The sequence below is a fragment of the Hordeum vulgare genome, chromosome 3H (genome assembly GCF_904849725.1).
Source record: "Hordeum vulgare subsp. vulgare chromosome 3H, MorexV3_pseudomolecules_assembly, whole genome shotgun sequence".
In the NCBI taxonomy this organism is placed as follows: domain Eukaryota; kingdom Viridiplantae; phylum Streptophyta; class Magnoliopsida; order Poales; family Poaceae; genus Hordeum; species Hordeum vulgare.
Genome location: NC_058520.1, coordinates 8,910,799 through 8,924,038, shown reverse-complemented (window position 1 = coordinate 8,924,038; position 13,240 = coordinate 8,910,799). Strand labels below are relative to the sequence as shown.

Here is a 13,240-nt window from a genome sequence, read left to right as displayed (position 1 = left end):
CAGCTCCTCGTCGCTACCAGCATGGCCACTTGGCTCAGCCCAGGTATCCCATTGGGTCTCTTGGGACGTACCCTCATCCCTGCTTTGCTCCGGAGTCGCCTGGAATGAAGCCTCTGGGACACGAGTCTCGTGGGTCGAAGGCTCGTCGACCTGAGGCTCGTCGACCCGAGGCTCGTGAACCAGAGACCGTGTAGCCTCCACCTCAGACGAATCCACCCTAGAAGTCATGTGCTCAGGTGAATCAGCTTGGGTGGTGGCGGAGACCGTGTAGCCTCCACCTCAGAAGGCGTGGCAGCCACCGCCCTACCTCTCCCGAGGCCACGTGTACCTTTAGTACAACATAAATACCAACATGAGTAATAAAATGTATATAAATACCAATATGCATACAACATGAGTACAACATAAATACCAACATGAATACAACATGTACCTTTAGTACCTCTCGGCTTCGCGGGGGGTCGACCTACTCTCACGGGGGCGCTCCTTGCAGAGTAGAGAGCAACGCTCTCCGAAGAGGCGAGGCAGGAATGGAAGTACCCATCCCATCACCCGCCAACGAAGAAGGAGACGCGGAGTGCTTTCGACCCTTTCCCACCATCTTTCAACACATGTCATGACAAAGAGTAAATGAAATTAGTACAACATAAATGCCAACATGAGTAAAAAAAGTTATATAATTTAGTTGAATACCTGACATGAGCTAATAACAATCGTGCTCGTCTATATATGCTTCGGGGTCAATAAATGCATCATGATCATCACTATCATCAATAAATGCATCATCATCATCACTATCACGAAGAACATGTGGAAGGCCACCATTATGTAATCGGTCAAGAAGTGACAGGTCATCCGCAGCAGTAACCTCTTCTTCTTTCATCTCTTCCTGTTCGGGCTCAGGGGTTAAGACTGATTCACTGTCGCTGTCTACTTCAATGTTCTGGGGTGAAGTAGAGTGGTTCTTGAAACGTTTCTTGGACATACGTGTTTCTTGGAAGAATTCTCCTTCATATGTGTCTGGGTTAATGTGAGGTTGGTAATCCTCTTCATTGAGAGTAGGTGGTCTAAAATATGGTGGCACTTCATAAACGACATCCCAACTTTTGAGATTTGGATCAGTTTGGCAGGCCCACGGTAGATAGAAAACTTGTGTCACCTGTTGAGCCGTAATATAGACATCGGGAACATCTAAGTGGGTGTTTTGGTTTATTTCGACTAGTCCTATATGTTCATGAGTTCTTCTAGTCTCCCTCGGCTCAAACCAATAACATTTGAAGACTACGACGGTCGGTGGGTTTTCACCATAGAATAGAAGTTCATAAATTGCTTCAACTCTTCCATAATACTCGGTGTCTCCTTCGCCGATAGCAGAGACAGAACAATTTGTAGTCTTTAGGTCGGGCATAAATAGCTCTTTGCCAAAGTTACGAAAGTGATACCCGTTGATGTTGTATTTGTGAAATGAATTGACCTTATAGTCAAAACCATTAGCGACTTGTCTCAACTCGGCGTCCATAGACTCTGCATCAGCCTACAAGTTTAATACGAAAGAATGGATGCATTAGCCGCAAATTAGACCAAGAAATCAAATGGGCCCTTAATGGTAATTAATTACCCTTTGTTTGAACCAAGAGATGAAACCGGGATAGTCGCCTCCATGCTTTGCGAGAAGCTCATACTCTTCGATGGAATCCTTTCCGATGACCGCTCCATCCGAGAATTTGGCGACGTATCGACTATATCAATATCCGGGAATAAGAGTAGTTCAAAGCAATTAGAAGTTGCGGAACAATAAATTACCAAGAACTTACACGATGTACGGCCGCACTTCTGTTAGGTTGGTGAAGATATACAAAGAAAATGGTCCGCCATTCTTCGGCATCCAACGATTTCCCTTTCGAAGCACCGGATGGTGCGAGCTTACCTTTGAATAGGCTGAGGTTGGATCGAACTTTTTTTGGATCGCCATCATTGTACCGAGGCTTCGGGTTATGCAAATGATGATTTTTGGCTTCGTAGTGTGCTGTCACGAAGTTTGTCGCCTCCTCAGTAATGAATGCCTCGGCCATCGATGCTTCAATTCTACGTTTATTTTTACACTTAGCTCGAAGCGTCTTCTGCATCCTCTCAGTTGAGTAGCACCATCGATTTTGAACGGGCCCCCCATTCTTGCCTCGGTCGGGAGATGCAAAATCAAATGTTGCATTGGATTAAAAAAGCCCAGTGGAAAGATCTTTTCTAATTTGCATATCAACTCGGGCGCCAACTCTTCCATTTCATCTAGCACGCCAGGCGATAGTTCTTTCACACAAAGAGAACGGAAGAAATAGCTCAGCTCTGCCAATACTAGCCATTCATCCTCAGGGATAAAGCCACGCAACATCACCGGCATTACCCGCTCAATCCATATGTGTCAATCATGACTCTTGAGCCCAAATATTTTCAATTTCTCAAGACTCGCTCCCCTCTTTAGATTCGCAGCATACCCATCGGGGAACATCAACCACATTTTCACCCACAGTAGTAACCTAATTAACCTAAACTAACATTAACCTAATTAACACTAACAGTAACCTAAACTAACAGATGCAATGAAATGAAAAAAAGAAAAAAAATGAACTCACCAGGGAGGAGGTGTGGTGCTGGGGGAGGAGGGTCGTGGGGAGGCGGTCGCCGCGGGGAGGGGGTGGCCGCAGGGAGGGGTGGTCGCGGGGAGGGGTCGCCGTGGGGAGGGGTCGGGTTGGCCGCGGGGAGGGGTCGCCGCGGGGAGGGGTGTGGCCGCGGGGAGGGGGTGGCCGCAGGGAGGGGTCGGGGTGGCCGCGGGGAGGGGGTCGCCGCAGGGAGGGGAGCGCCGCGGGGAGGGGGTCGCCGGTGGGAGCGAGGCAGGGCGGCGGCGGGGGCGAGTGACAGTGAGAACGAGGGGGAGAGAGACAGTGTGGGGGGAAAGAGAGACAGTGAGCGCGAGGGGGAGTAGACGGCCGTTACACGGCCGACCCCTTTGCCGTCCTCCCCCTTACGGCAAAGGGCCCCACGGCAGACGGCAAAGGCCGACACATGGCAAAGTTAGCCTTTCGTCGGACACGACAGGCATGGGACCCACCCGTGCTCTTTGCCGTCTGCCCTTGGTCCCTTTGCCGTCTGCCTTGTGTCAACTGACGGCAAAGAGGTTCTTTGCCATCAGCCAGCACACGGCAAAGACCTAGCTGACGGCAAAGAACTGGATTCCAGTAGTGATGTCGGGAAGGGTCACCGGACTCCACCACTTTTAGTAGATGTGTCCGACACATAACCACCAGCAGCACATCATGAGCACTCCGGGGATGCCTCCGGCAGGTCGGCCGCTTGCCACCATAACCAGCACGCACCTCTCCTCGTGCAAACCTCCACGCCCCGTCACTTTGGCAGCCCAGCATCGTCGCGCCTTGCACCACGTCGCGTTTCGGCCAGGGTAGATCATCCCACGACGATCCCACCTCGTGAGAAAAAAAGAAGGCCCCGCCGCCGTCCACGTCGGGCGGGCTTCACCTGCTGACACGCCTTGACGGCGACGAGGGGAGGAAAGGGGTAATAAGTCGAGAAAGCCGGTAATGTTAATCCTCCAAAGGCCTCCGTTTGGGAACTTCTTTTTTTAAATGAGTTCTTCTCTTCATTCTCCATGTTGCACGATGGCATGATCCAGGCCGAAACTTTTGTCGGAGCCGGCGATATCGGCCATGCTTCTCGCTAGGGTATGCTTCTGTGTACCATAGTTCAGTATGTATGTGATGTTGCTCTGCCAATCGGCGGGAGGGCATGCTGACGATTAAAAACCGTGTGACCGTGATTGGGGATGATGGGAGGAGTGTTGTTGTTGCCGAATAAGACTATAAATTGTAAGAAAACGAGTTGAAATCTCGTTGGAGGCCAGTGGGGTGCATTGTTATCAAGATCATGACAAGGAAGGACGGTGAAGCACCGTCCTGGTGCCGGCACAGGAAAGAGAGGGAGCGTAGTGAGAGGAGAGATAATTTAATGGAGTTAAGTTTTCTAGAGAAAATTTAGGATAGAGGGGGAAGTTTGGGGAAACACCTATAACTTTTAGGCACTAAAGACTTTAGTGAAAAACTAGGGCGGGGACCAACTCTTTTATGGACTTAAATAATGCATTCTACAACCGGACAACTCAAAGATGATATGTCAAATCCATACAAACACATGCAACTACTATGTCGATGCATGACACACATCGTTCGGCTACTCCATCACTACTAACATGCCATCGGACTAATAAAATTTTGCATGCTTGGCTATGGTGGACATCATCCACGACTGCCCTTCCCCTTCCTGGAGCCCTTCCCATCCTTCTCGCGAATCTACCAGCCAAAGATGCAGTACGGATCGAGCTAGATCTGCTCGTCGTCAGAGTTGTCCTCACTATCGCTGATCTCCTTCTCCACCTTCGGTGGCAGTCTGGCCATTTCACGGATCGCCCGGTTCTGCTCTCATGTGAGCATGCGTGTGTTCTTCCACTGTCATTTCTTAAAAATGCGGGTGCGGATGGCTTCCACCTCTGCGTCCGCGGCCGCTGCATCAGCTGCCTCCGCTGCCACCATTTCCTCCACGACACGGGCCTTGACGACCATTATCCTCTCCTTCCCACGGCGGGTAGGCCGTTTCCGGTGGGACTCATAGTCTGCCAAACCGGTGATGGGGGAAGGAGAGGTTTCCCGACCGTCGGAACCGCGATGGTCTAGCCCCGGAGGACCCGAGCGCATGTTGAGCCGATGCGGCGGAGTGCAATGCGTACCGTCATTTCCTTGTCTCCAACCCGCGGGGGATGACACCCAGTCAACGGATCCGGACTGGCCAAAGTCAGATCTGGTACTCTCCGTGCCGAAAAGACCGAAGGTTAGCTTGGGTGGCAGATAGGAGTGGAGGGGGTGGAGTGAAGTGCATAGGGCTTGGTCTGGCTAGCGGATGGGAATGATTATGTGGGTAAAATGCGGGCCAGGGCCCACCTTGACGCCCCCATATCGGCCCCCATATTTAGGATGGATCTGTCAGCCCGGGCATTTGAAAACCGTTTGAAGCGTCCGATTAGATCAAAATTTCGTGACCAGTCATTGACCGGATGGCCTGCCCTGATGTTTGGGACGATATAAGGGATCCAACTGTAAAATGCTCCTACTAGGAGCAAGGCTAGGATCATGTAAATAGTAGGTTTCTTGAAAACACGCTAAAATTATCGATGGGAATTATAGTACACACGCTAAAATTATCGACGGGGAAATGTAGTACACATCATGCCCCCTTTCTTGAGCCTAACAATCCAATTAACATTGAGAAGCTCTTCTCAATAGAGCGATGGACAGCACAAAGGTTATTGTCGTTGATCCGGATTCAAGTTTTTTCATCCCCTATAAGAATAAAACAGGGAAAGTCTCGTCTCTATTCTCATTCTTTTTCACAATCCAGTTAACATTGTACACTGCCAATCCCTCACGAGGTTAACCCACTGTCAACCTCTCAAATGGCAATGCCAAAGTATATTATTTCTCAATTATTCCCAATCCATCTTTTTCTTTTCTTTGCGAGATCCTAAGACTATATTTCAAACCCTTGGTTTGAGCTAACGCACAATCTTCATCGGCCTCATCATCTCGTTGTCTTCATGATCCAAAATCTGCATACAAAACGCGCACCAATTTATGAACACAAGTTTTTTTCGTTTGAAGTTCATTATGAGCAAGTAAATGAAGACCATGCTTGAGACTTGAGCAAAGGTTTTCTTTGCTTGATGCTTACATGGCAATGGTAGACGTAGCCAGGCCCGGCGGTGACGTCGAAGGGGAAGCCGCCGCTCTTCCCGGACGCCGTCGCCGATGACTCCTCCAGCGGCTTGAACCGCACGAGCAGCGTCGCCACCGTGCTGGGCCGCACCTTGAACACGTTCTTCCATCCACGCTCCTGCCGCGGCACGACGTGCCTCCTCCCTCCGGCGAGGTGGCGCTGCATCCCGCACGCGACGGCGTCGTTCCGGCCGCCGGCACCGCCGCTCGCGCTCCCCCTCATGCAGTCCCTGAACTCGTCGACGCGCCTGAGCGACCTCTGCTTCAGCACGGTGAATACCGCCAGGTGCACGTGCAGCGGGTGGTTGTCGTCGGTGAGGTTGATCACCTCCCACAGCTCCGACGTGCCCTCCCGCGGCGTCTCCGTCACCGGGTCCGTGTACGCCGCTCCGTTCAGGTACAGGTGCGTCGGCTCGTCGGTGCCGTTCTTGGTGTACTCGTACATGGCGATGTGCCTGGTCACCACCGCCTCCCGCGCGTCCGGCTTTGGGTACCGCGGCATCAGCGTCGCCGGCACGGTCGACGGGTCGTGCTCCGGTTTACTCGCGACCACAAACTTCATCACCGCCACCGTGTCCGCCTTCTCACCAGGGTCACCGGGGTACGGCGCCGGCGCGTCGGACCGCAGGGTCACCGCGTCGTGCTTGGCCCCGGCGAAGTCGACGATGACGTCCGCCATCTCCGACGGCGCGAGCAGGAACCCCTCCGTGGGCACCGGCCGGGCGAGGTACACGGAGTCGGAGCCGACGTGCACAAACCGCAGGCCGCCGGAGAGCGAGAGGCGGAAGAAGCGCGCGTTGCTGGCGTTGAGGATGCGGAAGCGGTAGCGGCGGCGCCGCACGCGGAGGAACGGCCAGGCCTTGCCGTTGGCGACGACGACAGCGCCGAAGTACTCGGGCTGCCACTGCGGGTGCACGTCGGGGTTGTTGCCCGTGGCGTTCATGAAGAGCGCGCCGTCGCGCATGAAGTCGCGGTCGAAGAGCACGAGGTCCCGGTCGAACTCCGCGCCGGAGGGGAGGCCGAGGGGCGCCTCCGTGGCCGGGTCGACGACGCGGTACGCGCCGAGGAGGCCGGCGAGGATGTTGACGCGGGTGAGGCCCATGGCGTGGTCGTGGTACCAGAGGTTACCGGGGAGCTGCTGGTTCGGGTACTCGTACGCCGGCGAGGAGAAGTGAGGCCCCGTGGCGGCGAAGCCGGAGGTGAACCATGCCATGGAGTGGCCGTCGGAGGTGGACTGCTGCACGCCGCCGTGGAGGTGGGCGACGGTGGGGACGCCGGTGCCGTTGCCGAGCCGCGCGGTGGCCAGCGATCGGTCCCACGGGAGGATGTGGCGCGGCGGGAGGTGGTTGGTCCAGGTGACGCGCGTCGGCACCCCCTTCATGGCCACGATGGTCGGGCCAGGCACGGTGGCCGTCTCCTTGCTGGCGCCGTAGGCGAACACCCTCGTCGCCGGAAGGTCACGGTGGAATTTCTGTCCAACAAGCACAAAATTAAAACGAATTTCGGACACATTCTTACCTCATTCCAAAATCCAAACAAAAGTACTGTTCAAGTTCAAAACCCAACCACAACGTTTATCTAACTCAATTTTAACGAATCTTAAGCTATTTTAAATTCTTTTGAAACTTCTTTGAATCTAGCCCGAAGGTGCCAGGTTTACAAATATTTTGACGCCCGCTGTTTTTTTTAGGGGGGGGGGGGGGGGGGGATTGCAGAATTGACGCGTTCCAAGCATGATGCATCCATACTGAGATATCAGCCAATCAGAATAGTCCTGATGCTGACTCTGATGACACAGACACATGATGATGTTGATGATGTCTATAAAGTCGCCTAAGAGCAAGTACAATAAGGTACAGTCAGTAGGATTAAAATACTATATTTTTGCTGAGTTGGATGAGAGAGAAGAGGAGAGAGAAGGGAAGCGGGCTCTTCGTGAAGAGTCAGCTCTAGCACGTGCTTCTAGATGCTTTGTGAGAATGAAAGGTGGACCATATATGATAAAAATAGTACTTTTTATAGCTAACTATTGTATAAGCTAGCTATAAGATGGGCTATAAGACTGCTTATAGCCAGCAGTTGGCTATACTATTAACCATGCTCTAAAGCTGGCTGGCAAAATCCACAGGAAGTTTAATGGATGGACCCCACACGAAAGCTCTAAATTTTGTCCACGATTTGCTCTTGGTCAACAGTTATATTCTCTCCCTCAACAAATATAAGATCTTTTGAATATTTTAATATAAACTACTTCATCCGTAAAAAACGTTTTTATATTCTGACACGGAGGAAGTACATGCAGACTGAAATCGTAGTGAAAACATCGTAAAAAAATGTCTATATACATATGATTCAGAAGAAAGTTAGAACATCATACATTTGTAAACGGAAGGGTAGTTCTTTAGGCCTAAATGGAAATGGAAACCACCCAAGTTCAAACATTTCAGATATGGCAGTTTTCTTTTCTAGACAGAACATGACTGAAAATTCTCAAAAGTCAAAATTACATAATTTTAGACACGTAGACTAGCTTTTTCCCTTCGATTTCAAAAACTCTTTCAATGATTCAAGCTCATAACTAAACAACTGGAACTAGTTTTATTCTACATCAGCTTGGACTATTGATCATTTTATTTTGCCAGAATTTCACTCGTACTTAGAGAAACTCCATACTTAGAGATGATCACACTAGTACTGATGCTCACCCCAACAAGTACTCCCTCCGTTCCTAAATATATGTCTTTTAAGAGATTTCACTAAATGACTACATACGAAGTAAAATGAATGAATCTACACTCTAAAGCATGTCTATATACATCCGTACGTAATCTTTTAATAGAATCCTTAGAAAGACTTATATTTAGGAATGGAGGAAGTATATATATGATGCTGATGGTGAAACTCTGGTAAAGTTGGATGGATGCCCTAAGAAAGCTCTGAATTATTGTCTGCCATTTGCTTCCAAAGTGATAAGGACTGCGTGGGCCATGAGCTAGCTACCACAACCGGTGCCGTTTCCCAAGGCGACTGACTCCCATCACACCCGTGAACGCAATCCAGAGAGATAGAGAGAGGTCGGTGTCTCAACTCATCAAGATAGATAGATGAAATAGATTTGATTCCGAATGGAAAGAATTTCACAGTACTACATAACTTGCGTGTGCAAACCTACTTGGTCCTCAAGTGGAAGTGTTCGGAGAGTGGTACTGAAGCTCTGAAAACTACTCCCTCTGTTCCTAAATACTTGTTGTTGGGGAGAACTAGACTAGTTCTTTTCAACAACAAATATTATGGTACAGAGGGAGTAGCACATAATTGGCAGTGTGGTGGACAATTGGACACCATCTTGGCCTTTTCTTCCTTTAGAAGAATGCAATGGTTGGATTTAGGAATTTAGCTCGGTTTAGTGCAGGGTTGGTTCACACTGTGAATGGAAGAGAGGTCCCCTCCACTGAGTAGTGGATTTATACTACCTTGTGAAGTGAAGCGGTAGTGATTACCAGATAAGCTTAAGAACAAAATAAGTGGGCTTTTTGGTACAGAGCCGGAGAAAGACATGGTCTTTTTCCTCTGTTATTCTAGCAACGGCATCCTCTGAGATTAGTGGACAGGGTTGTTGCCATAACAGTGGGATGCTTTCCAGGGGTTCCTCAGGGTTCAAAATTATTCAGACGCATAAACTTTCGGCAGAAAAATGCAGGTCCTAATCCCTTAATTTAATATGATTTACTAAGCATGCAGGGAAGCATCGTCATAGTCCCGGCATTAAAAACCTTTCTCTAAAACAAAAAAGAAAAAAAATGGAAGCCCTTTTTTGACAGAGGAAATGGAAACCTTGAGACATCTGGTCTGAAGAAACGAACGCTGAGCAATGAACAACAATCACTCCAACCAGCGCACGGCGTCGTCACCCGCAACGGAATCCAACAGTCGTAGATGACAACAGAGAGGCGGGCAGAGAAGAACAAGTCAAGGTTGCACACGCACGTACGTACCCACATGGTGTCGTGCATGCCGACGGTGAGCTCGCCGGCGACGAGGTTCCCGCCCTCCGCCACGCCGTACCCGCGCAGCACCGGCATGTCCGGCAGCTCGTCCACGAACTTCTCCAGCCTCCCCGCGTCCAGCACGCGGACGCCCCGCTTCCCCTCCTCGCCCTCTCCCTCGGCCAGCGCCGCCGCCGCCGTCGCGAGCAGCAGCAAGCACGCGGCAAGAAACCTCCGCTTCACCATTGCCGCGACGCGGACGAGAGCCCCGCTATGTTTGGTCCCCTTGGATTTCTCCGGCGAGAGAGAGAGAGAGAGAGAGAGAAAGAGGGGGGTTCCACTGAGGCTGTCGACAGCTCGGTCGGCCTTGTGTTTGTCCGCTGGTTTTGGCTTGGTTCTCTGTGCTTTAAAGACTTGGGGGAGAAGAAGGGAAAGAGACGGCTGGAATGTCTTCGGCCTCTCAAGGCGAATTTATTGCTGTGGAATTTCTACTACTTTCCTTTCTCTGCAGAACCGGGATGATGTGGCCTTCTCTTCTCCCTTGGAAATATATAAATGATTTTTTTGGTTGCCTGTTTTTTTTAATAGAATACAATAAAAGCCGCTCACATATATGAGTGTACACTCACCCCGATGAAGCACCCTCGCACAGCCTATGAGCATCTTTGACAGACTAATCCGGCACATTATCTTGAGAGTGACGAAGTCGTCACGGACGCCTTCGTTATCAACGGAAATGTCTCCTTTCATTAAAAGCACATCGTCAAAAGAATTAAAATAAATCCAGAAAAATGCAAACACCAACGTCAAGTTTAAAACTTGAATTTTAATGATCAAGGGATACCATAATTCTTTTAACCATTCAACTACGGATTGGTTAAAGGATAGAAAAAGTAGCAGCTTGGACTGATTTCATTTGGGTTCGGTTTCTTTAGTGTCTGATCAATGGGCCTCGTTTTTTCTTCTAGGTTCCATCCGGGTGAGATGACATCTGGATTAGCAAGCAGTATAGTCAAAGTTCTAATCCATGGATCATCATATCAGCAATGAGTTGTTGACGTCTAACATAAATTCCATTCACACTCCTTGTTTCTTTTTTTTAACAAGGAGGATCGCCTTTGGGTTTTGCATCTGAGCGATGCATACATCCATTTTATTAATTATTTATAAAAAAACCTTATCAAAAAAATACAGTAATAAGTCTGAATTCACCGTCTAGGCGACAACTGTCGCTACTCCTATCCATGTGATGAAAGGATGCTGATAGTCCGGACTTAATACCACAGACCTCGCTGACAAGCCTAACATCTAAGACCTGAGGTCCCAACCAAGTCAAATTTTGGGCACTCACCGGTCTGGCGCGCTCTGCCGCCGCCAGTTGTCACTACTCCATCTTCAGAGCTGTACTGACGGATCATCCTTACTTGGTCTTCCTGCCGTCAACGCCACCACGGCGCCCAACGGCACCACCACCCTACGCGCAAACTGCCGAGCACATCGCAGTCGCCGCCGGTACACCTCAGCCCCATGCCGCCAAGTACCACCAGCCGACACAGCTTCAAGTGTTTGAAAGATCTATCGTGCGTAGCACCTGCCGACCAGGCATGACAAAGCGTAGCACCTGTCGTTCACGCATGGCTACGTGCAAGACAAAACCGCTCCACCTCTTGTCTCTGACCACCAACACTACTCCACAACCGATGTTCCCCAAACGAAGCCGCCGGTGCCATTGTCGATCCGCGCGGTGGCCAGCGACCGGTCCCACGGGAGGATGTGGCGCGGCGGGAGGTGATTAGTCCAGGTCACGCGCGTGGGCACCCCCTTCATGGCCACGATGGTCGGGCCAGGCACGGTGGCCGTCTCCCTGCTGGCGCCGTAGGCGAACACCCGCGTCGTCGGAAGGTCATGGTGGAATTTCTGTCGACAAGCAGAATAGTACGGTAAAAAATTGGTTTCTGGTGTAAAAATTAAAAAAATTCTAAAAATATTTTTGAAATAAATTTAACCTTTCATTGTATCTGTAAGAAAAAAATGCATAAAAAAGATACACGTTGACGTCTTTTCAAAAAACACAATTTTTTGATTAAAATAGTATGAATAATGATCTATAATAGCAAATAAATTTTGTCTTTTTTACACAGAAGTCAATGTTGCCTTTTTCCGATAAACTTTTGATACTAGCGCAGAGCAAATCGACTTTAATCAAAAACATTTTTGAACTATTTTGACTTTTTCTTTAATTATTACAAAAAAAATCCATATGAGATGCATATACAACCAAGAACCAAAGTGTATTTTCCATAAAAGTTAAGCAATTCAGGCTACTGTGAATAAGAAAAGAATCAACAATGCAAGTTCAAAAATTCAACTGCAACGTTCTACATGTCGCTAAAAGAAATGTTTCGGACCTCACTGAGATATCGAAAAGAGATCATTTCGACGCAAGTTCGAGTTTGCCGTTTCGGTCATTTTGTTCTAATCCGGTAATTATTCTAGATTTCAATATGTTCAAATTCACTTGATTTTATTGAATATTAAAAGCTAACTTAAGTTTGGTTTGAATCTTTTTTAATCTAGCCTGCTATTTTGAAGGTTACAAAATTTATTTAACCACCGCTATTTCTTTGTATTCGTAAAAAGATGTTAGTCGATTTTTTGCATAATTTTATGGAGAAGTGACGCGTTCCAAGCATGGGGCGTCCATACTGAGAGATCAGCCAATCAGGGGGTGTTTCTTTTCAAGGACTTTTTGGTGTCGGGACTAAAAAAAGTCCCTTTTAGTTCCATGTAAAAGAAACATGAGGGACTTTTAGGGGCTAAAAGGGGGTATTTGGGACTAAAGGAAGAAGTCCCTATGGGAGGGACTTGTTGGGACTTTTTTCCAACAGTGCCCTTACTTTTAGCATGTCATTTAATAACTTCTAGTACATTACTAGGGGTAACATGATCTTTTTGCATGTCATTTAATAACCTCTAGTCCATGTTTAGTCCTTGAAAAGAAACGAATAGGGACTAGAAACTTTTTAGTTGGAACTAAAAAAAAGTCTTAGGACTTTTTAAAGAAACAGGGCCTCAGTCTGGTGCTGATGCTGACTCCAACTAGTGTGACGCCGACATAAAATTGACAGTGTGATTGACAATTTGAAGACTTGCTTCCTGGTTTCTGTTTGTCCGCTGGTTTTGGCTTGGTTCTCTGTGCTTTAAAGATTTCGGGGAGAAGAAGGGAAAGAGGCGGCTGGAATGTCTTTGGCCTCTCACAAGGTGAATTTATTGGTGTGGAATTTGTACTTCCCTTTCTTTGCAGAACCGGGATGATGTGGCCTTCTCTTCTCCCTTGGAAATGTAAATGATATTTTTGGTTGCTTGTTTTGAAGCATGGAAAAAGTAGCAGCTTGGACTGATTCCATTTGGTTATGTTTCTTT

General features: G+C 48.8%; 1 protein-coding gene across 2 annotated transcripts; it reads right to left on the bottom strand.

The window, feature by feature from the left end:
- Positions 1-5,187: 5,187 nt before the first annotated feature.
- LOC123442460 (multicopper oxidase LPR1 homolog 2-like) lies at positions 5,188-10,268 on the bottom strand. 2 transcript variants are annotated; one of them, XM_045118509.1, is made up of 3 exons: positions 9,827-10,266; positions 5,788-7,302; positions 5,188-5,665 (listed from the first exon to the last, which is right to left on the bottom strand). In XM_045118509.1, the coding sequence occupies exons 1-3, from the start codon at positions 10,061-10,063 to the stop codon at positions 5,612-5,614; spliced, it is 1,806 nt and encodes a 601-aa protein (XP_044974444.1). In that variant the 5' UTR covers positions 10,064-10,266; the 3' UTR covers positions 5,188-5,611. The 2 variants fall into 2 exon arrangements, with proteins under 2 accessions (XP_044974444.1, XP_044974443.1); XM_045118508.1 differs by having other exon boundaries at positions 5,570-7,302; positions 9,827-10,268.
- Between the last annotated feature and the right edge of the window lie 2,972 nt (positions 10,269-13,240).

What these genes read in the sequence shown, in the direction of transcription:
- LOC123442460 (XM_045118508.1), bottom strand. Translation starts at nt 10,063, where the DNA reads ATGGTGAAGCGGAGGTTTCTTGCCGCGTGCTTGCTGCTGCTCGCGACG. An exon ending in GCATGCACGACACCATGTGG is followed by an intron (nt 7,303 to 9,826) that starts GTACGTACGTGC and finishes CTTGTTGGACAG; the next exon opens with AAATTCCACCGTGACCTTCC.